Below are 26,978 nucleotides of genomic sequence, written 5' to 3'. Positions count from 1 at the left end.
GACCAGGTTCATCCTCTGAGCAGTAAAGCACAGATTGTCTGGGCCCTGTCACCTGGGCTCCCATTAGCTTGACAGAAAAGCTCTACACATCCCATGTCTGTTTCAGGCCAGGATCTTAAGTCACATCCTTGTTAGCTGACTGAGGCCTTCTACCTTGGGTGGGAAAGAAGATGTACTTTTTGTGAGCATATGTCCCAGCTTTTTAAGGACACACCTAGTGTTGGATATTGGGTCCTTTTCTCCTCACCTGTGTTAATCAGGCCAAGTGGCACAACTTTGGGTTTGTTGTGGCCATGTTTTACCACTGATACAGAGAGCCGTAGAGCAGAGGTTTATGTTGGAAGAGGGCATGAGGTCTCTGTCACGGCATGTTGCTGTGTCGACAGCTCACTTTTATTAGTCAGCCAGTCACTGCTCGTAAGCACTTAAATAGGTTCATTTCTTTAACCCTTGAAACAAATCCATAGCACAGGCAACGTTATTGTTCCCGTATGATAGATGAGGAAACTGCGACACAGATGGGTGATTTCCCACACCCGGGGTCACTCAGCTGGCAGTAAAACAGCTGAAACTTGACCTCTGGCCGTTCGGCCTGGACTCTGTCTGTGCACCCCACCGATGGACCGCCGTTCCCTGAAAGCTGAGACAGAGAACAGAGCGTGTGACTGGCCCTTACCATCCGCTGCCTGGTCAGCTATCCCTTCCCACTAAGGGCCCAGCCGCACCCCGAGAGCCCCAGCTCCCGTGCCCTGGGCCCGTAGCCCTCCGCAGTGAGCTACTTGGAGGTCCTGTTCTGAAAGAAATTACCGTCCCAAGAAAAGGTGTCACCCTGTCCCTGTTCTTCTCTTCCAGAGCAAGACATCTTGCGACAGGAACTGAACACACGTTTTTTGGCCTCCCAGAGCGCTGACCGCGGGGCCTCCCTGGGCCCCCCACCCTACCTGCGGACCGAGTTCCACCAGCACCAGCACCAGCACCAGCACACGCACCAGCACACGCACCAGCACACGTTCACGCCCTTCCCCCACGCCCTGCCGCCCACCGCCATCATGCCGACGCCAGCACCGCCCATGGTGCGTACCCCAGGCAGAAATGTGAGGATAAGTAGAGCGCGACTCTCTTTTTATGCAGCACGGTGGGGTTGGACCAGGCCATCCGGGCACAGGCGATTGGCTGGGGAGCAACAGCTGTTTGGGGGGGACTCCCTTGACCTTGCTCAACTCTGCTGGAGAGAAGGGGATGTGCCCTGCTCCAGGCAGCACTGACCCAGGACCTAAAGTAGGAACTCTTTTCTAGACGGTTATTTCTAGCACTGTGGGTGGAATTTATTCTAGATGCCCTCAAAACGGTCACATCCAGAGTCGGTAGTTAACTTCTTAAGGGTGATTTTGTTTTCTTGAGCATCTTGGGGAGTTGCCACCAGATATAAACATGTATCTGTCAGTGTTTGGCGCTAGCAAATAAATGCTCACGGAATCCCAGGAAATCCAGAAGGGCTGAGGAGGGAGAGAGTCATTAGGAGACTTGGATGGCCCTGGGTACCCCTCCCCCAATACCCGCTCTTCCGGAAGGTTTTCTAAACCGGCTTTGATGGAGGTGTTGTATTTCCCGTATTTCATAAGACAACGCCCCCAGTCTGCTATTGTGCTCTGCCAGCAAGTGGTCAGGGATTGATGAGCCCTGCAGGGTCTGAACTTGGCCTTGTGGTAAGAGGGACCACTGGCAGTGACACGATCTTGGCCTTGCCTGGGGACTAGTGCATGCCCGGAGGACCAGTTAGGGTTGTTTTTTAACTTAGGAGCTGTAAGGAATAGTACAATACTAACTATTCTGAGATAGATGCCTATCCATAACAGTGACTATTAGAGTGTTTTACTTATTTAATTTTTAATATTTCAGGAAATACTTGATTTTAAGGCAATTAATATAGACATTGTGAGGATAGATTTGAATTCCGTGATTCACCAAACTTTGCATCCTCTCCTCCCTCCCTCTCCTCCATTTTGTTCAACTTAATTTTTTACATATATATCTCTAAGTTTATTTTATAAATTTTATTTAGGAGAATATTAGAGGTAAGGCCTTGGGACCAAAAATTTTTTCCTGTGATAAATCCTATATCGATTTTCTGGATGAACTGTACTTCTCAACAGTTATTTGGGGAAGGAGTTTATACCAGTCTGAGTGAGCTGTTTCACAAAATAAGTTAAATCTAACTGAGGGGAGTTACAGCCCAGGATGATGACATTACTTAGAAGAAATAATGGTATTTTCTCTCTTCTGCTCAAAAGAAAGGTTCTAAGACCTAGCCCAAATTGCCTTGTATTTGGGGGTAATACATTTCAGAAAACAGCTGAATGTACAGTTCTGCCAAAGTGAAGATGAAAACGGAGGGAATTCTCTGGATAAATCAGATCCAATGCTCACTTCCCTCTTGATTTATCTGAACAATTGCCTCTTCTCTCCAGTTCAGATGTTTGGTGCGCGCCAATCTCTAAATATAGCCTAGAAAGAAAGCCGCTCTCGTGTGGCCACAACCTAAATGCACTGAATGGGTTTTCACTTTGATTTTGCGTTCCTGTTGATTTCTTGTCAGAGTGACTCGAGCTCAGAATGGTTTCATATACAGTGAGGTTACAGAGGCTGATGACAGCTTAACGGCAGAGAAGCTTGCTTCGGGCTACCTCCACTGAAGCAGTGAACAGAAATGTAGATTCTTTAAGTAACTAGCTTTTGCTTTGATCCCTTTACAGTTTGACAAATACCCAACAAAAGTTGACCCATTCTACCGGCACAGTGTGAGTCTTGTTACCATGCTACCCATTTAATGTAACTGCTTTTCCATTTTTGTGCTCTCACCACAGATCAGTAAATGACTAGCAGTCTTCCTTAATCATCTTTGCAAGAATTTCCCATTGCTCCTCGTCACTTTGGATGCTTGCTTTTGTGACGTTTGCTTTTGGTAAAGATGCAGTATCATCTTCTGAATCAAAAGGTCATAAGCACTCCTAACACTTTCAAGCGAAGGTGGACTTCACTGGCAGCCAGGCCTCTGTCCTGCAAAGTGGGGCGCCCGCAGTTAAACCCTTAGAGTTTCAGGAGAGTCTGAAATCACAGATTTCAGTCTTTGGTCGAAATGTCCTTAACACGGAATTCCTGGAATTCATCTTCAATTATTTCCTCCAAAGAAAGTACCTTACCTTTTTGACTCATGACTTCAAAAAGCAAATTTTCATTTCTTCTAGACCGACTGTTGATCCCTCTTACACACAGCTGGTATTGTTCTCCTGAGCTCGTTACAACTGCGACTAAAAATATCATTTAAATAAAAGAAGATCTTAAAAGTTGAAATGCACGATTTTTTTTCTCTTGAAACTCACTCTTCTTTATTTAAAAAAAAAAAACAAAACTTTTTTTTTTTAATTGTTTCATGCAATTTTAAGAGTATGTTCTGGAACTTCAATTGGCAACAACCTAAGTTATATGTTCAGTTAATTACAAGACGTGGGCTTCTTTTATAACAAAAACCTTGAATATCTTACCATGATATTTTGATTATGGAGTGTATACTGCATCATTTTTACCTGAAATTTTGCAAGTTTTCTTTGCTCAATGGTTTATTTATGTTTTTTAAATGAAACCAGAAAGAAGGAAGTTTAATAACTGCTTGTAGCCATGTTGATTCACCGTATTAAACTATTCTTGCTTTGATTTTTGGGTAGTGTTACCTTACTGTTCAAATAGAAGTGCTACTTAATAGGTCAGCCAAGCTTGTGAATTCATTCATGCTTTGAACTAGATAATTAGACACTGTGTTAGTCCTAAGCTGAGAAGTTAGCTGAGAAGTCAGGACTAGACAGTATTAGAAATCAATTAAGAATTACTTACAGAGAGACATTCAGAAATGGCCTGAGGAGAGCCTCTTCAGAAAGGGATGAGGAAGGTGTATCTGAGCACGTGGGCCCCCAAGTTGTTCAACACTGTTCTGCTCAGAACTGTGACACAAAAGCATTTTTCAAATGGACATGCAAAATGCAGTAGAGCTGTGGGTTTTCTCTTTGCATGGGTTTCATGAATGGTACCACCCTTAATAATCACCAGATTTCTGCCATTTGTCTATACTTGCTAAGTTAAATTAAGGACCAGCTAACAAAATCATTCTCAGAGAAAGTTTAGCTGCTCTACTGGCAGCTCAGTTTACTTCCTAGGACCTCATGCAGTGTCTTTTCGTATGCATATTCCACAGAGGATCCTAGATTTAAGATGGACAATAAGTCTGCAAGCCTGAATTTTTGGAAGGTTCATGTTTTTATTACTTAGGTAATTCAGATTTTTAGTCAAGAGGTGGAATAGTCAGCTATATTCGAAGAGGGTCAGTAATGGACTAGAGCAAAAGGAAAATGGTGAGAACACCCAATTTTTTCATTGAAAACATTAAAGGAAAAAATACCCACCTGGAGGCAGAGTAATAGGAATTTGAGTGCATTTTAGTGTGATGTATTTAATTACTCTGCTTCATTCAGTGTACTGGGGGAGAGTTATTTCATATTATTAGTTATAGTGGATAATATATAAAGTACTTAGTCTCCCCTGCTTTGGGGATTGGGATGTTATAAGGGGAATTAAGACACAATGCACTCAAGTATCTAAAACACAATTTTAGACTTAAAAGTAGTTTAAATGAGGGCACTTGGTTTGCAGTCACTGTTTAAGTGGATTTAGTTCAATATCAATTAGTCTGAAAAACTTTGCTGCATCACTGAAGGGAGCAAAATGAAATAAAGACCAACGGAAAAAGTACGTGCTCTGAAAACAGGATTGTGAAATGTGGATTTCAGCCATTACCTAGAAATAGCTCACATAAATGCATTATTAGGAAAAGCTTGAATTATTATTGTATTTTTGACATATTGTGCAACCATAATGGTGGGACGTTACTAAAACATCTGTATGGTGGTTTTTTCAAAGGAAATGGAACCAGAGTGATAAAAATCTCAGAAACTGTAAATTTTTAGGAGGAGGAAAAGATGTGTCTGCATTGTCTTCAGTTCTGCTGTATATTTCTCTCCTCCATTGTGTCCTCTGTAAACTATTAATTCAAGAAAATTCGTATTTTTAATTCAGAATCATTCTTCTCCCTCCCCACTGAGTGGTCAGACTGACATGTCAAGGGATTGGCTTGAATAGCCTTCAGTGAGCTTATCCATCTTATAGAAAAATGGGTGGCTCTGTGGAAAGTATACTCTGAGTCATTTTATTTTCCCCTTCCACAAATATCTGTCATCATTTTAGACAATTAAGTTGTCCTCTGGAACTGCCACTTACCAGAACAACCTAATGAAGCAAGGATTGTGAATATTTTCTCATTTCCTCAAAACTATTAAAAATCTAAAGTACTAATTGAGTTTTAATGGTTTAAAATCCTGGAATCCATAAAGACTTGCTTCTTTTTTCTTCCTTTTTTTTTTTTTTTCTTTTTCTTTTTCTAATTAACTTGTAATTTTCTGGGCATCTTGTTTGGCTCAGCACCCCCTCCTGTTTTTGATATGCATTAAAATCTCCAACCATTTAGGACTTCTATCCGATTTAACAATTAATAATTAGAAAAGCTCCCTTTCTAATGATGTCCTCATCTGGGACATCATTTGTTGGCTGATTAATTCTGAACTACTTTTAACTTTTTAGGTTAAGTATTCATGGCACATCTGTGTGATCATTTCATTGTGGCTTCTTGACTAATCGCATCAAACTGAGATTACTTGGCTTGCTAATGTTGATGTCTTTCTATGGGAAGGGAATTGGAACATATCATTTGCCTCCTACTAAAATCTTGTCTTCCTCCCTTCTCCATCTTTGGCCACAGCTCTTCCATTCTTATCCTCCTGCTGTATCGGGCATCCCCCCTATGATTCCGCCCACTGGCCCTTTTGGTTCACTGCAAGGAGCATTTCAGCCGAAGGTAAGAAACTACATCGAAAACACACCCGTGTACTTGTAAGTGGAGCCTGGGGCTAGGCAGGTAGCTTCCCATCCTCTTACCTGCCAGGGACTCATTTTTCCATCCAAATTGACCATCAGGATTAGAGTGTGAATATTTTCTCCTAGTCCATTTAGGTTTAAAACTCAGCCAGAATTTAATTTTTAACCTGTGCTACCCATGTCGTCTCAGTTGAACTAGGATTTCTTGTGCTCTGTAAAATATATAAAATATATATATATATATATATATATATATTTCCCACGCCCCCCCCCCCCCCACACCAAGATTGTGGACATAAGCTTCTGGTCAGGAATTGTATGAAATGTCAGATAAGCCTCCCACCCCGCTGTCAGGGTCACACTTCCCAAGGTCAAGACTACCATCCTCGTGTGAGATGAAGTAGCCTTTCACCCTTTATGATAACTGAATTCTTTTCTACCTAGCCAGAGATAAGCTCCTCCACTTGGGCTAGAGTTACCTCCGAGGGCCAAAATTAAGGCGTTAACTCTCAGAACACTCTACCTTTTTGTGACTTTACATCTACCACAGCCGATACTTGATTCTCGTGCCAAAAAAGCGAAATGTATTTCTCATGTTAGCAACCATTCTCAGATTGTAAAGTAGGAAATTTCGCTGTGTGATTTTGGTTTTCTTTTATTTCCGTCTCATTTCAAAGCTAAAACACAAATTTTGGGCCAGAGTCTCCCAGGATGAGCACATAATATACTAACAAAGGCATGCTGCCCTGAAATTAGAAAAGAGGAAAAAATTAAAAAGCATTAGGGGGTGGGATGGCTGCACCTTAGAAATCACAGGGACCTGCATGGAATCGCAGCTCCTGTGCCCAGTTAGACCTCCTCAGGGCTTGAGGATGGCCAGTCTCAACACCTCCTATCTGGGGATAAAATGATGGTGGTTTTTAAACTCCTTCCGCCGTCACTCTTTACTACCCTCTCAGACCCTGGTCTGTCCCCTCTAGGTTGCAGGAAATCTCTGGTGCATCCCCAACCAGCCTGGTAGGTCACTTAATAAATTAGACTATTTCCCTCACTCACAATTATCCAATCACACAGAAAACTACATCTGGGCGAGAAAGTGTCTCTCCTGGTGTTGAAATAGGCCTTTCCAGGCCATCTTACTGATTGAATATGTAGATTGCAGTTCATTAGTGGAGTTCTTCATATGTATGCAAATCAGGCTGTTAACAACTCCAGCTTAATTGTTAGTTGTACAGCAGCTGATTGCTTTTCTTTCTTCCATTCTTCCCCCCCCCCCCCCACCGCCCCCTTCTCCTTGTAGGCGAGCTTGGTGCCTAAACTCTTTTTTCCACACGAGTCAACTTCCTGGTGTGAAGGGATTCATAGAAGTTGTGGTTTCTTAAATCAAATACCTGGTGAAAAATATTCTAAATCCTCTACCCACTAGAAAGTAGTGCCTTGGGCCTCCAGTGGGCTTTTTGTTGTTGTTGTTAATTCAAAGGACAAAAGCCTACAGATAAGGTTGTTATTATTAATGATACTTAAGAATGGTGTTGGGAATGGGAAAGATGGCGCAGAATTACTTTAGAAATCACTTAACAGTAGGTCTGTGTGGTCCCCAAATTAGGTTCTCTTGTCCCATTCCCACCACTGCTAATGAGTAATTACTGAGTGTAATTCCTTGTTACTGTCTGCCAGTTAAAATTGAGAGTTGGCTTAATGTCTGTAAAACACGTTCAGTTATTCTGATGAGAAGCACCTGATACAGCAGATTATAATGATGTTCACTTAAGCATTTCTTGGAAGGTTTGGTGATAAAGCAAAACCCACAATGACAGGGCTATCAGGAACTCGGAAGAAGATGGATTTCAGGGGCGGGCTTGTATGTATGTCTCGCCTCTCTGCCTGGAGGTGCCATTGCTGGAGAGGGCAGGCTCTGGTCAGGGTCCCCTGGGGAAATAGGGAGCGGAGTCCTCACAAAGAGTATATGTGGTCACGGAGGAAAATGGATCCGTTAACTCTTGTATTCCAGAAAGAAACAAACAAAAAAGGGACATTTGAACTCTGTCATTTAGAACGAAAGAAAGACCTTGCTTTCGTGTCCCATGTTATATGCTTCCTAAGCTGTGATCTAATTAATTTGTAGACGTCCAACCCAATTGATGTTGCTGCCCGACCTGGGACGGTCCCACACACTCTCCTCCAGAAGGACCCGAGGGTAAGTGCAAGGTCAGGCTGGGTCTCAGGTAACACAGCAGATGCGTCTCCCCAGGACAGCCAGCCCGGGGCTCACACCTTCCCCAGCCCAGCCGAACAGCTGCTGCCTTAGCTCTTCCTTCTAGTTTGTGGAAGATTCTAGTTACTCTTAGAAAACAGAATCTCCCTTGCGGCCACGTGACACCAGGGCAATGACTGACCACGGGAGAGAGGGAGAGCTTATGGTCTAAGCCCAGGAGTCCAACACTCTGAGCTTGCGTAGTTTCCACTCAACCAGCCTCCTCTGTCTCCATCTCCTAAAATTTCTCTCACATGCAAAAGAAACGGCTGTAAAATGTTTTGAATGGAAAGGCGCTACGCGCTTTTCTTCCTGGAGCTCATTGTAGCACACAGCTCTTCCGGCCACTCTACTTGTAATGTGGTATGGACCCTTTTGTGCTCTGGAGCTAAATAAAATATCCATTATACTTCGGTTGTGTTATTTATTCATAACGCAGACCAACTCTCAAAAAGAATTTGAAGTTACACAGTAGATATAACCTTGTCTCATTGATTGTTATTCATCTTCATAGTAAATGGGAAAAAAAATGATTACTTTTTCCCTGGATAAGGGCAATCGGAAATTGATAACCAGAATTAGGTAGATGTGTAAAATGACTCAACTGTGTAAGTATTTGTATGATGTTTAGTGAACTTCTTTAAAACATCTTATACCTCTAAGTGATGTACAGTCATCAGATTAAGGATAATTATTAAAGATAGCCTATTTCTACTGTATGTCTGGAAAGGACACTTCTCCTTAATTATCATTAGTATCTAGTCTTTCAAGTCCATGGTCTGAAGGCCTTCTCCCTTAGACCCATGCGGTGAGGTTTGGAAGGGCTGCTCAAGACAGTGAAACTCCTCAGATGTGTAATGGGAGCAAATCGTGTTGCCAGAGGGCAAATCACTATTGATTAAACTTGTCCGGGGGCTTGTCAGCGTAGATGTACCAAGGCTTGTGAGGTGGGGGAGGGGCGCTTGGCACTTTTGATAGTGTGAAAATGGGTTAATTATTCTCTAAAAGGGCTTCATTTAAAAGTAAAATTCTAACATTTTAATTTCCCCTCCTAATGAAGCACTACAAATTTGTTAATTAGAGCAATTGTTTGAGTGACAGGCATGTAACCAAGTTGTCATTTTCTCTTCACAGTTGACAGATCCTTTCAGACCTATGTTAAGGGTAAGCAAGCTTCTTCTAGAACTGTTTTGCAACCCCTCTTTGACTCCCGGAGGGTTAAAAATACAATTAACAAGGAAACAAGCCACAGAAACACTGGAGTAAAATGTTGGAACGACAGTGGTCGGGTTTTTCAGAGAGTGTGATTGAAAATGGCCTAAATGGTTTTGCTTTGGGCATTGGAGGACGCCAGGCCATGGAGATAAAGCGAACAGATAAAATTCAACTGAGTCAGATTCTCTTGTTAGTTCTGGCAAAAGGTTTGACTTGTGGAAAACTGAAGGGAAAGACAAGCTGTAGGCTGGAATTAGGATTCCACTGAGTTCTACCGTTTCTCTTGCACCTAGGAAATACGTATCCGGGTCTATTTGTTTTGGCTCGTGGCTGCCTCTTTCTGCACTAAGTGAGGTTGACTTGTCACAGCCATGCGACCTTTTTCTCTGGTGCAGAAAAGGGCTACTAGAAGGGGCTTCCCTGGTGGCGCAGTGGTTGAGAATCCGCCTGCCAATGCAGGGGACACGGGTTCAAGCCCTGGTCCGGGAAGATTCCCATATGCCGCGGAGCAACTAAGCCCGTGCGCCACAGCTACTGAGCCTGCGCTCTAGAGACCGCGAGCCACAACTACTGAGCCCACGTGCCACAACTACTTACTGAAGCCTGTGCACCGCAACGAAGAGTAGCGCCCGCTCACCACAACTAGAGAAAAGCCCGTGCGCAGCAACGAAGACCCAATGCAGTCAAAAATAAGTAAATTTATATTAAAAAAAAAAAAAAGAAAGAAAGAAAAAGAGCTACTAGAAGTATTGGTTTGTCTTGAGAGGTCTGGAGCGTGGCCAGCAAATGTCCTCTGAATAAATGCTGACTTCCTTGGTGTATATGGGGAGCGGGGGGCGGGGATGATGGATGGTTGGATGGATAGTAGATTTCTCTACTTAACCCCTTTCTGGTGCATATAATCAGATAATTCAGTTTCTCCAAAGGGGGAAAAAGGAGGATGGTGTCATCACTTAGGCGATTTCAAACGACCCATAATTTTCATTACAAGAGAACTGAACCCAAACTTGGATTTAAGTATGTATTTCAGAAGCAGCTCCTTAATATAGAACCCGGAAGTGTCTGTCTGTCCTTTGCTGGTGTAGGAATGGGGCAGTGCTTCTTCTCATCTATCCTGTTATTGTTGAGCTCATGTTTGGAGCTTACGGGTGGATTATGTAGCAGGAACACAAGTGAAGTGGCACGAGGTGGTCCCTTCCCCCCAGGTAGTGAGACAGAGCTCACAGCTACTCCACAGCTTAGAAAGCAAAGACGTGAACTAGTTTGAGAGACGGGTTGATGCCCTCCCAGAGGGTAGGGCAGGCACTCCTTCTGTAGAGGCCTAGAGAGGAGAAAGGAGTGATTCTCTTCTCTGTTTCTTTTTTCACTTAGAAATGAACAATGCCGCCCAACACGAATGGGCAGTTGACTCTTAGTGAAGCACTTGTGGGAACTGGGCTTCAGTAAAAATGTGGTGGATTTCTTTGTTCCACTTTGGGGGTTTAAAAAAAACCCCAGTGTTGGGGGAGGCGACACAGGTTCTGTCCCCTCTCTTGCTTTCGAACTGGTTCACGGACATGCACTAATTAGTTCTTCTGAACAGCCAATTTGCATTATAGCCTGGCCATGCTTGTTCAGTAGGGCTTCACTCCACCAGGCCTGCCAGCTGGCGCCAGAAAAGAGAGAGAGAGGGGGCACAAAGTGGGATTCAGGCTTTGCCACGTTATCCTTGGTAACCAGGGAGGTCCTCCTCGGGGCTGGTTTTCAGAGGAGTAGCTGCCAGCTCGGGCTCCTGTGGCAGGGGAGGTACAGCCCACTGGGGCTCTCTCCGGCCCGGGCACTGGACTGCTGCTGAGAGAAGGCACTTGGAGGGGACAAAAGCATCTTGTTTCGTGGAAAAAGCCTCTGCAGCCAAAATCTGCTGAAAGCTTCGGGGAAATTGAAGGGGGTTTTCTCTGGAAGTCTTCCTTCTGACCACGTTGCTCTTTCTTGTTCCAGAAACCAGGGAAGTGGTGTGCTATGCATGTTCATATTGCCTGGCAGATCTACCACCACCAACAGAAAGTCAAGGTCAGTCTTGCCTTCCTAGTCTTGGGGAGGGGTGCCCACCCTGCAGGCGTGTGATCTCCCGATTGAGGAAGCATTGAAACATTCTAAAGTCCCACAGGCAGGCAGGCAGGCAGGATCAGGTCTCTCTTGGAAAAGCTATTTGGCAATCTTGCTATTAATTAGGGAGATCACCAGCAAATAGCAAAACAGAAGCAAACTGATAACATCCTGATGGTTTTTTGTTTTCTTTTTAATGATTTTGTCATCTTATTGATCCAAAGGGCCTCTATAGATTAAATCCTAAAATAAAGGTTTGGGGAATCTAATTATAGTGACAAGTATTAGTATGGAAAATACTTAGTATCTAGGAAGAGCTGTACATGAAAAGTTTTCTTTCTGTAAGAATTGGTACATTCTTTTTTTTCCCCAAGCATTTAGAAAAAAAATTTTTTTCCTCTTCCATTACGGTTTATTACGGGATATTGAATATAGTTCCCTGTGCTACACAATAGGACCTTGTTATTCTTTTCATTTTATGGCTTTGGAAAAAATCGTTTATGCCCAATATGTTACTGATTTAGGCCTAGATGATGATTCCATTAGCAGTTCATATTATTAAAAATTCCTCTTCTAGAAGTGGTATTTGGTTTACAATGACCTATCCCCACTCTCCTTCGTCCTCCTGATGACCAATGCCAGAGGTCAGACTTCAGTCAGTCAGTGCCTGTCAGAACCACCGTCTGGCTGGTTACCTTACCTATCCTTGGGAGATTTTTCTTTTTTGTCTGTACTTTCATCATATAGATGAATTCATTCCATGCATTACCAGGGCTTTATGATGAAATAGAAAACAGATGAAGAACATCTGCAGATGACCAGATATGACATCACTGGTCAACTCAGGGAACCAAAGTAACTGACAAGTCCAGATTTTACAGTCTGAGTAACTATACCAATCAAGTAATTCCAATAAACTTCCATTGGAATCCATATTTTCATGGACAAGCTTTTGGTCCTAACAGCACTCGGGGGCCATCATCAGAATAAAAAGAGGAGGGAGAGCTAGTCATCCCAGAATTTTTTTTTTTAAAGGTTAAACAATTTTTTAAAAACCTACCTAGTTGGAAATGAAAAAGCCACCCTCAGTGAATGAGGTCACTAAGATATCTTGCTTCGGTACCAAATACCTGCTCTTTCTCAGAATCTCCCGTCAGTGAGTTTTGCTCACCTTGACATTAGTGTTAGGTGAGGTTTTATTAGAAACCTCTTAGTTTAGCTTCATTAGAAAACGCATGTGCTTTGAAGAGCTAACTAGATTTTGATGGTTAGTTCAATTCACTTTTGTTCTGGATGATGTGGTTAGCGGAACGGTGGGTAAAACACATCCTCCTGGTAACTCGTTTGGTTAAAAGCGATGAAGGATGGCATAGGAGCCACTTCAGCATCTTCCTTTCCACAAGCGTGTCCCCAGTGACTCAGAGGTTCATTATCCCAATTCAATTAGGAAGACCTCTTGCACAGGAGATAGCTGTTCATCTTCCCTTTCCGGCAAATTCTTTGTAATCCCCAAGCTCCATTTTGCTTCACGGACCTAAGTTGTGGTTAATGGAACTGTGCTGTGTACCGTGTAGTATTAGCACTAAATAATTTGGCAACCAAATTAAAGGAGGCACTCAGAAGATTTTTATAGATTCATAGTGGATTAGCAGCTTTGTTTGGGGGGTTGGCTATTACTTGATAGTGGGACTTTCATGAGAGAATTCCCCGTAGATTTGAGCAGAAATTGCATGGTCCCCTTTCTCTGTAATGTTCATTTACTCGTTCTTTTAGCCACTCACCAGATACTTCCTGGGAGAGCCCCCTGCTCGCAGGTTCTTACCGCTGCAGGCTCAGGGCGTGCCTCTGTCCCGGCGTCTAGTTGCTCTGAGTTCAGTAGTGAGGATTGGTGTGTGTGGAAAAAATGGTGAACATGTGGTCTGCTTCCGGGGTGTTGCTGCCAGCTTGAGGGTTTCGGGTGGGTTTCATCTTACCTGGGAAGGATGGGTGAGTGGGATTGCAGGATGGTGTAGGGTTCAGCGCTAGGGGATGGCGAACCCCTCTTGTCTCTGACTCTCGCACAAGTTAGATCAGATGTCTCCTTGTTGATGTCACTGTGTGACCGGACAGGGATTTACGCATGGCAGAACATGAGGGAGTTTGAGGGGGGGGTGGAGTGGGGCCGAACGGACAGAGAACATCCGACGAGCCTAAGAGATGGGAAAGGCGAGGTTGGAAACCGAGGAAGGGCCGTGAAGGACTGGGAGGCCGGAGAGCTTGAGAGGAGGGGGCGAGGGAGGGAGATTCGGAGCCTCGGCCCCAGGCCCAGGTCGAGGGCCGGCGCTCATCGGGGGCGGTGTGAGGCCGATGCCGAGGAGGCTGTTGAGAATCGAGAAGGTGGGGCAGTTTGTGAACCACGCCGTAGGAGAGGCTGCCAGCCTCCAGAGTGAGGCCAGGAGGAAGATGAGCCGGTCCCTGCAGCCTCAGAGGAAGGTGAGCTGAAAGGTTAGCGCAAGGGTGGATAAACAGATTGCAGTTGATGGCAAGGAATTCGCAGCAAGAGAAGTTCTGGAAGGTTTACTGGTCTGGCCTGATCTCTTCCTCAGCTAACTGGGAGTGTAGTAGGCACAGTAAAAAGCCCCCATTAGTAAAATCAATATCCCTACTTCGTTTCTGTTTCTTTAAAAATATGTAACAACGATCGTTTGAAAATTATCTTGTAGGCATGCAAATATTTCTTTATAACTTTCAGCTACTAATGTACTGTGATCTATTAGAGCATGGCAAAGAGTCATTAAACAATTAATTCACACAGCAGAGTATTCATGCAGAATCCCTAATAAAATGAGCTTTAAAATACTATCATTTAAAAACTTGCTGAAAGGAGCCTTTGCGGCAAATCATAAATGACTTCGGAACGGTGGTGGTTTCAGTAACTAGGACATGGTTCTGTCCACCAGACCCCTGTAACCTCAGAGACGGAACCCGAGTTCTGCCCCTTGACGTTTCTGCTATGAACCGCGGGCCCTGCCGGCCCCGCTTTTCTGGCATTTGAGGGTGAAATGGTTTGTGGGTTGCTATGTTCTCACAGCGTTTGTAAACTAGAACCTGACGAGCCCTCAGGGCCCGAGTTCAGAGTTGACTCTCTGTCTCAGGCTCCTCCTCGTTCATGTTTTTCTTCCCTGCTGTTTCTCTTGGGGTGCCATCCTTTCGTCCCGCCTTGCTGCTGTAGAAACAGATGCAGTCAGACCCACACAAGCTGGACTTCGGCCTGAAGCCCGAGTTCCTGAGCCGTCCTCCGGGTCCCAGCCTCTTTGGAGCCATCCACCACCCCCACGACCTGGCACGTCCTTCAACTTTGTTCTCTGCCGCTGGTGAGTTCAGAGGGGCGAGCTGGGAAACGTAGTTCTCGGGTGGCTAGGTAAGTTATATCTGAGCTCTGGGCCGCCTAAAAACTACAACGTATGTCAGTTTGCAAGGCAGTATCACAGCGCATCTCGGGAGATGGGCCCTTCTCCATGTACGCGCCCCCTTCCACGAAAGGAGGAAAAAGACCATCTCTCCGTTCGGGGGCTCATATTGCTTCGGCTCATTATTTGCTTCTATATTAAACCACTATCACTCACAACCATGTCAAACGCTATTGAAAAAGATCTGAGAGCTTGCAAGGGCTAATCGGAAGGAAACAATGCCGGGAATTGTATATGGACGCGGCTGCTCTCACCGTCCCTGCCCACAGAGCACTCGGTGGTTTCACACCATGATGCTCGGTCATGCCGTGCGTGTAGGTCTGAGGATAAAGAAATACAATTAAAGTAGTTGCCGGCGGTGTGGTCTGTGACGGGGAGGGTGAGTTGGTTGGTTGCTGGTTTTCTCTGTTACAGGACTTAACATTCTTGCCTGGTTGGTTGTAACGATGCAGGAAATTTAGGGGACAGCGTGTAAAACCCCCAACAGGTCTATTCATCAACCTCTGAGAAGACACACTTCCAAGTGCCTTGTGCATGTGCCGAAGTGGGCCCCTGATCATCAGATCATCATCTGCATCAGATAGCCCGCCCAGTGCTGCTCCAGGACCATACAGGCAAAGGCAGTGGCCGTCAGGAGTATCAGGTGGACGAGAGCAGCGCTCCTGGTATCAAAGGTTCCTTAACATTCAGTCTTTTCTAAACTTAGCTTCAGCGCACTGTGCCTGGCACATGGGCTCCACTGGGTGAAGCTCATAAAGGACAACGCCGAGCTCATTCTAGTGACAGCCTCTATGACTTCCTGCCCACTGTGCGGCGTAGAATTTATTCTTCTGGACATAAATGTTCAGCGGGGTCCCTGTTTCTAGTCCTTAGCGAGCAAGTTTCACATCCATCCTGCCTGCCACCTTCCCAGGCTTTTATTCAAGACTCGTTTTTGGTGGACCTAAGGCTCGTCCATTCGGGAAGACAGGACTACCCACACGGCAAGCAACCACCATTCTAATGGGCCTTGTCACCCGAGTAAGGGCACCGTCTTGAGGGTAGATGGCATTTGCTAAGGTCTCAGGTTTCTCTCTGTCACTTCCATCTAGGGATATGTTTGAAGTCTTCGTTACCATGGCACCTAGGCTCTGAGACAGGGCTACATGAAGAGCAATTTTTGGAGAGAAATAGATTTCTCCCTGGCTTCCATCTGAGCCAAGCAGATGAAGAAGTGGCTTCTTTTGCTTCGATAATTCTTGAACTGTGAGGCACCCCTGGGGGGCCCTGGGCTGAGCGAAGCCCCGATCCTCATCGAAGCGTTCATTAGCTTGTACTACACAGACAGTGTGCAGCCAGATTTTTATTTAGCTGGCAACACTGTTCACACCTAATGTGCCGGGCTGTATTTGCCCTGTGGAGGTGGTGTCATTTTTGCACTTTCTGGGTGGAGAATAAGTCAGCATCTAGGGCTGAACAGGTAACTCCTCAGGTGCCTTCCGATGCTGAGATGCTGTGTGGCTTCCTCCACATCCCAGGCCCACAGCGCCCTTCCAGGCTGGGGAATAAAAAACCCAAAACATAAATTAATAATAGGGTGTTGAAGGGACAACCCTCCTCCACTTAATTTACGTTCCTGAAGGAATTTGTATTCGTTTCTACGAACTCAGTCAAAATGCAAGGGATTCTTGGAATAGTTAGTTATTGGTAAATCCATTCAGTCCCTGTTTATACTTCTATTCTGGAAGGTAGTCTTTTCTAGTGTAAGCAATATCAGATTTTTCCCAAAATGGTGAAACTTTTAACTGGTAAGTATAATTTATGCATACTTGTTAAATTCAGCCACTTCCATCTTGCTGTTGGGCACTAGCGCCTGAAATAAACGAAGGGGGTGTCTTTAGACAACCTTGGCCCATCTCCTGTCTAGAGCCAAGCCGGTCTCCCGGAGAACCTGCCTTCTCAGCTGTCAGCTGCACGTCAGCAAGCCAGGTGGATGCCCTAAGTTTTTGGAAATAGTGTCCTTCCCTAATTGACATGTGCACACTCTCTGTCTCTCTCTTCCTTCAAGAAAAGGATTTGAGGCATCCTAAGGAAATACATACTGTTCAAGGCCAAACAAAGTAGAGGAAGAAATGTGGATAAAGGGAAAACCTAAGGAAAGACAAGCACTAAGATAGACTGGAGTTCCCTGGCGGGCAAGGTAAAGACTAATAGAGGTGATTTAAGATTATCAGTGTCCAGAAGCAAGTGAATAAACTAGCTTTTCCTGGCACTGAAGATATGGAGGACTTCATTTCCCACAACCTGATGTAACTCACAGTGAGTTTCGTAGGGTTGGGCTTTATAATCTCCTTCAATGCGGGTCCGTGACGGCTAACACATCCTTAGGAAGAGAGATTCCGCAAAGGCCCAAGCGGTGCAGCCCAGAGACACAGCTTCGTGACGGCCGCTCCTGCACCCGGATTAGACAGTGTTTCTCAAAGTGAAAGTCTTGCCCCCAGAGATGTCTCTGAAGAAAGTAGCCCATGGCCAGATGTTGCCCTTTTAGAGACTGAAAGAACATAGTCACAGCTCCTAGGCCTTCAGTAAAAGAACCTTGCTTCACATTTTTTACCCGGCATTTCTCCAAGCTTACTTGGTGACAGAACTCCCTGCCCCACTGGCATTGTTTCTCCATATTTCCAGTACTGTGTGTCAGCCCTGAGAAAACCATAATTCAAAAAGAGTCATGTACCACAATGTTCATTGCAGCTCTATTTACAATAGCCAGGACATGGAAGCAACCTAAATGTCCATCGACAGATGAACGGATAAAGAAGATGTGGCACATATATACAATGGAATATTACTCAGCCATAAAAAGAAACGAAATTGAGTTATTTGTAGTGAGGTGGATGGACCTAGAGTCTGTCATACAGAATGAAGTAAGTCAGAAAGAGAAAAACAAATACTGTATGCTAACACATATATGTGGAATCTAAAAAAATGGTTCTGAAGACCCTAGGGGCAGGACAGGAATAAAGACGCAGATGTAGAGAATGGACTTGAGAACACGGGGAGTGGGAAGGGTAAGCTGGGACGAAGTGAGAGAGTGGCATGGACATATATACACTACCAAATGTAAAATAGATAGCTAGTGGGAAGCAGCCGCATAGCACAGGGAGATCACAGGGAGATCAACTCGGTGCTTTGTGACCACCTAGAGGGGTGGGATAGGGAGGGTGGGAGGGAGACGCAAGAGGGAGGGCATATGGGGATATATGTATATGTATAGCTGATTCACTTCGTTACACAGCAGAAACTAACACAACATTGTAAAGCAGTTATACTCCAATAAAGATGTTAAAAAAAAAAAAAGTAATACCTCTTTTTGGTGGTGGCCAGCCCAGCCAGGAAAGAGGAAAGGGGGTGATTTATTTTCTGCCTCCTGATAAGCACGTTTCTCTTTCCCCGGGTGTTACCTGGACGGACGTCAACTATGTTCTTACCTTAACGCGTTCTCTCCTGGGGTCCTTTGGTGACCGGGAGCCAATGGCATTGTAGAAGTTGGCTTCCTCTGAAATCTAACTCCATTATATTTGACTTAACAGGTGCTGCACACCCAACCGGGACCCCTTTTGGGCCACCTCCTCATCACAGCAACTTCCTTAACCCTGCTGCTCACCTCGGTGAGTTGCCCATCAGCGACGGGCAACGACATGTGTATCTCAGAAAAACCTTTGTTCACTGCGTTCCTGCTACACTTCCTGCTAAGTGGGCCATAGTCCCAGATAAGTCACTCACTACTTCAGGTGGTGGTGATCTCGTAGAACTCTGAATCCCCGCCGTCCGTCTCCAGGATTTCAGCACCTCTTATACCGTGTTCTTCAAGTAGTAGATCTGTGCGCAGTAGTGGTTGTGTGTGGACTTGCTGAGGGTGCGGTGGGTGAAAGCCATGCCATGGAACCCCAGGGCATCCACATTTACAGCAGTCTGTCCCTGCCCCTTGGAGAAGATGGTGAGCCCTTGCCCACACAAAGGCACCCGTGGAGGTGGAAAGAAGGACACGATGATGTCACGAAGAGACAGCATCCATTACTTTTTAATCACTTCACATTTCACAACCCTATTAATATATCTCTTCCTAGTAAAGGTGCATTATTTGTGGCCTTTATTTATTTGATGTTTTCTGCACGTGTACAAGCAGATGCAGGCAGTGGTATGCCCAACAACAGGGTACAGGATACGTGTGCCCTCAGAATTTCATGGAGAGATTGATTTTAAGCTGCCATCTTACTTCTGGTCCATGAGAGCCTACACGGCACATTCTGGGAAGAGGGGAGACAGGCAGGAAGGCATCTGAACGTACTGCGGCTTGAGCAGTGTTCCCCACCCAGCAAAAGAGAAATGGCAAAATGCACAGTTCTGGGAAATAACTTTCATAAATATTTTGCTAACCCAATGCCCAAATGCAAAAGGATGAAAACCCTTTGCATAATCTGGTGGGAGAAGTGGGACAGGTCAGGTCTGAGTATAAACGGGGCAAGGATCCCCCACTGCCTTCCCAGCTCCCAGAAAGCTCTTGTCTTCCTCACTCAGTGGAGTCCTGCAACCATGTCTTTCTTCCCAATCTTGTCTGCAGAGCCTTTTAATCGGCCATCTACCTTCACTGGCCTGGCAGCAGTTGGTGGCAATGCCTTCGGGGGACTTGGAAATCCTTCAGTTAGTGAGTACCTCTAACTTTTTAAAATCTGCCTTAAATTATTTATTCTGATCTGTCTGTGGCTCAAGACCTTTCTAGATAAAAGGGAACCACGCTCTTGGGAAACAAATTTAGGTTATATCACTGCAAAAGCAGGCCTAATCAATGGAGTTAGGTCTAAACCAACATTTTTAAGGCTAGCCCGCGGTTGATATATGTTCCTGAGGGTCAGGAAAGGTAGTATAGTCAATTGAACTCCAAAGAGTTTGCTGAAGTTCACAATTTCATCCATATTCCATCTCTACTATCCCACATTTTAGCCACAGCTCCCATTAGACGTGAAGACAACTTTTAAATTTCATCTTGCTTTAGCGGGAGTGAGAAAACACACTGAAGAACAGGAAAGCGATCCAGGCTCAGGACAGTCAAGAGAGGGCAACACTTGGTGCTGCATAATCCAGGAAGACTATGTAGTTTTCCACTACTAAGAAGTCTGTCTAAAGTAGGAAAGGAGTTGCAACTCCTGCTCCTGTTCTAAACATGCTTTAGCCACTGAACATCAGCTTGTTTTCTTTCGTGCCATCCATACGTCATGCCCTCCGGCTACAGGAGACTTAGAGTGCAGCTCGAAGCAGCCATCACAGTTCCATACAGCATGGAGACCACATGTGTCTATTTGGATCAGGACCCTGTCTGGTCTCTGCTGACGCTAGTTTTGGTCGCTAAGGTTGTGGACGGGGCAGCAGTCATATTAGCAGGGTCGTGGTGGGCAGAGGATAACCATGAATTCTGCTCTGGACTGAGCTATTGACCTACGTCACACCATCCAAATACACTCCTCTGCGTGCTCGGGACGTCTGCGTGTGCCAGATAGGCGTGATTAGGTGATCCCCATGCCTGTTGGGTCCCTTTCCTTTTTAATCAGCCCCTCCTGTCCCTTTGCCTTTGGTTAAAAAAAAGAAAAAAAGCTGTGAGCTTACTTACCTCTCCAGTGTAGGACAAGTTCCTCTAATGAATCTGTTAATCTCCTTTCCTTTTCCAGCTCCCAATAATATGTATTCATTTTAACTCTGAATGCTGTTAAAAGTTTTTTGGTAAGTACCTTCATTACAGCAGATTATATAATTTCTCTGAAACCTTTTTGTTCTCCACTTCACCATTTCAGCACCCAACTCAGTGTTCGGCCACAAGGATGGCCCCAGTGTGCAGAACTTTAGCAATCCTCACGAGCCCTGGAACCGGCTGCACCGAACGCCTCCGTCGTTCCCGACCCCTCCGCCCTGGCTGAAGCCAGGGGAGCTGGAGCGTAGCGCGTCCGCTGCAGCTCATGACAGAGATAGAGATGTAGATAAACGAGACTCATCCGTTAGTAAAGATGACAAAGAAAGGTACGCAAAGAACCCGCTCTCGAGTCCCAATGGGGGAGCCCGCTCTGGGCCAAGTACTGGCCACCCATCCTCACCGGCCCAGCCTCGTGCTTCAGCTGTAGCCTCGGCCCCTCACGCAGCCGGGGTGGTGTCCCCGGCCCCCCACGTCCGAGCGCAGCCCCCCACCCACCCCTACCCACCTCGGCCCTTCAGTGCATCGTGACCACAGGCCAGCATCACAGTTCTGTATCCAGTACAGAGCAGGCGAATCCTGACTCAAGAGCAACTCCACACTCAAGGTCCCCGTGAGCATTAGTCTCTCCAGACATAAATCTCTCTCAAAAAGGTAGCGAGATGGAGCCTGGACCAGAAGACACACACAGCATGAACCAACACCATCTTTGCTTTCAAGTTCGTGCAGTCCATTGACTCATCCATAGGTTTTTTGCTCTCTTTCTCTCCCTTTTTTGTTTTCTTTTAGAAAGTCATGTTTCCATTGTCTCATCGTATTTTTCTCAAATTTTGTTCAAACTCAAATCCTGGGCTCACAGTTAACTGATAAAATTTTGCTAACCCAGATTTAGAGAAACCTCACCAAGCAGTTTGGGTTTGGGTTTTGTTTGGCCAGTGGATAATTAATTTTACTAACCATTTTTATCTCCATACGTGGTAACCCATGCCTAAAAAAAGAATTAGCCTTAAAGAGGAAAATGTCTTATAGTTATTTTTTCTGAAGAATGTCATGAGCATTCTTGACAAAGCATACCCCCTTTTTCCCCCTTTCTTTAGGCTATTTTCATTTTAAATGAACTAGCAAGGAATACACAAGATACGCTTGACAGAAAATACCTAATAACACTTTCCTTTTGGTATTTAAATCTCAAATACAATCCAAATCTTTAGTTTTTCTTTACTGTGTATATTGTGTGTGTGTGTGTGTGTGTGTATGTGTGTGTACATATGTACGTGTTTCCTAGGGATTTAAAAGAATTCAAGTTTGCAGGCTTTAAATGAAGCAGATTAAGTAGACCACCATAGGCCTCATGCCAACTGATTTCTTTCTTATAAAAGAAAAAGACAAATTTTTCCTACAGGACAGCATGGTAAAAATCTCTTAGCCAATGGGAGGACCGTTTATGACATGCAGCTCTGAGCTGTAAACTGCCAGAGTGAGGTGTGTCTGGAGCGGCCAGCCCCTAGACCAGGAGCTCTCTGGACGGTCTTTCAGTGAAGAGAAGGCAGGATATGGCAGCAAACCTTTCCCCGCTCTTCTTGATGCAGTCAAAATGGCCTTTTAGATGAAAAGTCAGGAAACTTAATAAAATACACTCATCTTTATTCTTACCTTTTAAAGACGCTCTTCTTCTTAGCCTTTGCACGTTGGCTAGAAACAAAACTGGTACGGGAAACCTCTTTAATTCCTCCCCGGGGGCCCCCTTGCCTTCTGAGCCACCGAGGCTTCCTGCTTCCCTCCTCACCTTTGCCAGGTCTGTCTTGGGTGGTCTCTAGCAAACACACACCGGATTCCTGGTCCGGCCTCTTCACATTTTACCGTATTGTCCTCTGTTGCTTTGCATTTTGTGCCCCGTACTCTTAAGTCCCCACCCAAGACAGGCCTCTCAGATTCTCTCTCCTTCCACATTTCCATTCACAGATGGAACTTGTTCCCAACCTGTCCCTTGAGGTTTTGTGTCTCTGGACCCACTTTTCCTTCTGGCTTTCCTCTATCTTCTCAACAGATTATGGCTTTCTTCTTCTTCCTAATGCAGAGGTGCTTTTTGCACCCCCAAAATCCAGAAACTGTGGTTTTCCTTTTAACCCCCTCGGTGCTGCCTCTTGGAGGCTGCCCTGTATCTGCCCCCTTTTCTCTGAAACCAGCCCTTCGTCCTGACCTCGGGTGTTCCCATAATCTCCCCATTACTCTCCTCCCACTGGCTCTGAATTGCAACGTTGGAAGGAAGGTTTGGGGCTCTTAAAACTTGATTCTTGACACTAAAAGATCCTGAGACTCTAGGCAGATGGGCTGTGTGGTCCCGTCACTGACGCACTGACCACGCTGGTTGGTTCAGTTTTCTGAAAGCTCTTCCTCCCTGGCCTGGATTTCAGGCCCGTGCCTCTTACACCGCCCCCCTCAGACGCTCCCACCCCTGTCATCCCTAGCACTTCTCCCCCTCGAGCTTCCTCTAGGCCAGTCAGGTCAGGGTGGCTGGTCACCCTGCCCACGAAGGGCACGTGCGGCTGCCCGGGGGACCATGGGGGCCAGAGCCCAGCGCGGCCCCTTCCCGCCATCTCATTGGCGGCCCCTGGCCGGCCGGCAGCCCGTCTCATTTGCCTCCTGGTGTCTCCTCCTCAGGGAAAGCGTCGAGAAGAGACACTCCAGCCACCCTTCACCAGCACCCGTCCTCCCGGGGAGCACCCTGGGGCACGGCCGCAGCTCCACCGAACAGATCAGGGGTCATTTGAGCACCGAGGCTCGTGAGAAAGACAAATCCAAAGACAGGGAGAGAGAGCACTCGGAGTCCCGCAAGGACCTGGGCGCCGACGAGCACAAGGCGAAGGAGGGCCCCCTGCCCGAGAAGGACGGCCACGGCCATGGCCACGAGGGCCGCGGCGCGGGCGAGGAAGCCAAGCAGCTGGCCCGGGTGCCGTCGCCCTACGCGCGGGTGCCCGCCAGCGACAGCGCCAGGCCGGGCAGCGCCGCCAGCCGCGAGGCCGAGCCGCGCAAGGGCGAGCCGGCCTACGAGAACCCCAAGAAGAGCGCCGAGGTCAAGGTGAAGGAGGAGCGCAAGGAAGACCACGACCTGCCCGCCGAGGCCCCGCAGACCCACCGGTCCTCGGAGCCGCCGCCGCCGCCGCCCAGCTCCTCGGCCAGCGTGCACCCGGGGCCCTTGGCCTCCATGCCCATGACCGTGGGGGTGACGGGCATCCACCCCATGAACAGCATCAGCAGCCTGGACAGGACTCGCATGATGACGCCTTTCATGGGCATCAGCCCCATCCCGGGCGGAGAGCGCTTCCCGTATCCTCCTTTCCACTGGGACCCCATCCGGGACCCGCTGAGGGATCCCTACCGGGAACTTGACATTCACCGGAGAGACCCGCTGGGCAGGGACTTCCTGCTGAGGAGCGACCCCCTGCACCGCCTCTCGGCCCCCCGGCTGTACGAAGCCGACCGCTCCTTCAGGGACCGGGAGCCCCACGACTACCACCACCACCACCACCACCACCACCCGCTGTCGGTGGACGCGCGGCGGGAGCACGAGCGCGGGGCGCACCTGGACGAGCGGGAGCGCCTGCACATGCTGCGCGAGGACTTCGAGCACCCGCGGCTCCACCCCGTGCACCCCGCCTCCCTGGACGGACACCTGCCCCACCCCGGCCTCATCGCGCCCGGCCTGCCCAGCATGCACTACCCGCGCATCAGCCCCACCGCGGGCCACCAGAACGGGCTGCTCAACAAGACGCCCCCGACGGCGGCGCTCAGCGCGCCGCCCCCGCTCATCTCCACGCTGGGGGGCCGCCCCGTGTCCCCCCGGAGGACTACCCCTCTGTCCGCGGAGATCAGGGAGCGGCCGCCCTCCCACACGCTGAAGGACATCGAAGCCCGGTAAGGAGAGGACAGGACGGGACGCGAAGAGGAGGAAGCGAGCCCGCGGCCGCAGGCGCCAGACTCGAGAGAGCGCGCGGAGAGAAGTCCTGCGTCTCGACCGACGCAGACGGGGCGGGGGGAGCCCCCAGCACTTCCCCTTGTAAAAAATGTATAGACTCAGTGCAGATTTTGAAATGTTTTTGTATATTCTATGTTGAAATTTTTCAGATCTTTTAGCCGATTCGTATGTTCTCATGTCTCCCCACTCTTTTGGTTTCTCGTATAAAACTTTTTGATTCGAACCAAAACAGTGAAGATGACAACACCCACCAACGTGGTGATGATGGGGGGGGGGCGGGGGGGGCGGAGACAAGAGTCCACACAATGCGTCGTGCAGAGGTCTTTCAGATGAGAAGGGAAGGCTGTGTACATAGTTATGTAAAAAAACAAAAAGATTGCTTCATGAGCTAATGGTTCATATATGCAAAGGGTAAGATGAAAGCTTTACTTTGTACAGGTGTAAATAGATAAAGATTAAGTAACATAATACATTAATACTTCTTAAAACGTGCTATTTGCAGACTTAATATCAGTGAGCACAGTCAGCTTCGGCTGTGTTCCCATGTATTGTTCTAGACAGCTAAACCCTTCAACTATGCAATGAATGTTTGTTAGGGCTTTCCACAAAAGCCCGCCTAACTCAAAGGAGCCTTTTCAAGTCCATTTACAACATACTTAAGGTCATATTTTCCCTGAACAAGCGCTTACGTGATATGACTCTGTTTTCCTTGCTTGTTATTTCAAATGGAGAAACACCCGATTTTGCAAATTGGACCCCAGGCTGAAACTTTGTGTCTGAAGTTGCTGCTTGTGGGCCTTTGGGGGAAGTGGGGAGTGCAGCCCCAGAAAGGTAACCGAGGCCGTGAACCACCAGTGCCAGGGAGGATGGGAGTTGTCAGATGCCAAAATCAGGGGACACAAACAGGCCGCCAGCATCTCGTCACCATCAGTTACGTGATTTCACACACCCCTCATGTGGGAACCATGCGTTTTTTTAGTGTGTCCTGTTTCCTATCTGTACACACCTCCTCGTTCTGTAATGAGATTCAGTTACAGCCAAACAGATCCTGAAAGAAAGCTTCGAGTTTTCTCAGATGATGGATATGTTTTCACTGTATTCAATAACTGATGAAGTTAAGGTGCATATTTCCTAGCGTGGCTCGCCGTGTTCCCGTCGGTCATCAAGTCCGGGAGTAGCTGAAACAGGTCAACCTTGTGGGGCCGGGGAGCATTCCAGAGGGTGAAAGGTGGCGGAGAGACGGTCTTGTGTGTGCGTGTGTTTTTGAGTTTGCATCAATCTGTCTCTTCATGATACTTTTATAATACATTCAGCCTCTTGTCTACATATTTGGAGAGAATATGACTTTACTAGCAAAGAAATACAATATATCTTGTCTACTGGACTGTAAAATATATGTATGAAATAAAATTAGTTCCATTTGGTCTTCTAGTATATTAAAGTGCTATCTGACGTTGTTATCCTGTTTTTGCAAAAAAAAAGTTAACTACAGACCATTGTTTCTAATAAGCAGAGAGATCTATTTTAGTAGTCAACTGAAGGTTTAGTTGTGAGCTTCAGATTTTGTGAATTCCAGATGTTGTGCAGTGTTTTTTTTTTTTTTTTTTAAGACAACAACTAAAAAGGAAAAAAAAAATCCAAGGAATATGTACACTGGAACCGTAGTGGTAGCTTTCAGTATTGTAAAGAGATCGTTCTATACAGACCTTTTTGCTGTTCCTCCTTGTATGTAATAAAGTCCTTTCTAGATCCTATGTGAAAAGAAACGTGAAGCGACTGAGTCTCCAGCATGTTCTCATCGGCGGAGCCTTCTTGTGTTATGTAAACTGTGCCATGTTATTAAAAAATGTGAACTAAGCTTCCAGCTGCTTGTTTGTGTGGGACGGCCATCCTTACCACAGGGAAGAAGCCATACTTGCAAGACAGACAGGGCTCTGGAAGAGAAACACCTTGAACCCTTGAGTGAGGACGGAAGGCTGACTGCCCTCCCTGACCCACGTAGACACTGCCAATTAGTTTCTGTAAACGTTTGCCCTCCACCCAATCAGGATTTTTTTTTTTTTTTGGTATGTTCTAAGCAAAGTCCTGTAAGTCCTGGGAAGGTACTTTTTTAGATTTCGTAGGTGATACATGTGCGGGCCGATGTAGCCAGCATCCTTGGTGTCTCAGACCTCCTTCAAAACTCAGCATGTGCTCTGTCTGTGTTGATGACAGATCTGATCGAGGGCCTCTGCCAACAGCCGGTGCTTGCCTGTTCTTGCCATTACAACCTGTGGACTCGGTCTGTTGTATGTGACTTCA

At 46.5% G+C, this 26,978-nt stretch overlaps 1 protein-coding gene across 5 annotated transcripts in view; it reads left to right on the top strand.

The window, feature by feature from the left end:
- Nucleotides 1-26,534, top strand: part of AUTS2 (activator of transcription and developmental regulator AUTS2) — a 1,115,781-nt gene extending 1,089,247 nt beyond the window's left edge. For 4 of the 5 annotated variants that reach the window (XM_082358516.1, XM_082358514.1, XM_082358518.1 and 1 more), the window contains 11 exons: nt 853-1,094; nt 2,754-2,798; nt 5,864-5,959; nt 8,105-8,176; nt 9,368-9,397; nt 11,426-11,497; nt 14,745-14,886; nt 18,552-18,629; nt 19,583-19,666; nt 20,808-21,030; nt 23,363-26,534. In XM_082358516.1, the coding sequence (XP_082214642.1) occupies nt 853-1,094; nt 2,754-2,798; nt 5,864-5,959; nt 8,105-8,176; nt 9,368-9,397; nt 11,426-11,497; nt 14,745-14,886; nt 18,552-18,629; nt 19,583-19,666; nt 20,808-21,030; nt 23,363-24,620 (2,342 nt within the window). In that variant the 3' untranslated portion in view covers nt 24,621-26,534. The remainder of the gene's footprint in view (nt 1-852; nt 1,095-2,753; nt 2,799-5,863; nt 5,960-8,104; nt 8,177-9,367; nt 9,398-11,425; nt 11,498-14,744; nt 14,887-18,551; nt 18,630-19,582; nt 19,667-20,807; nt 21,031-23,362) is intronic. The other variant, XM_082358515.1, reaches the window with a different exon arrangement.
- Nucleotides 26,535-26,978: the final 444 nt, after the last annotated feature.

This window comes from Balaenoptera borealis (assembly GCF_965194805.1).
Source record: "Balaenoptera borealis genome assembly, chromosome: 16".
In the NCBI taxonomy this organism is placed as follows: Eukaryota; Metazoa; Chordata; class Mammalia; order Artiodactyla; family Balaenopteridae; genus Balaenoptera; species Balaenoptera borealis.
Note: the sequence above shows the minus strand (reverse complement) of the source record. Positions and strands in the feature narration are given on the sequence as shown.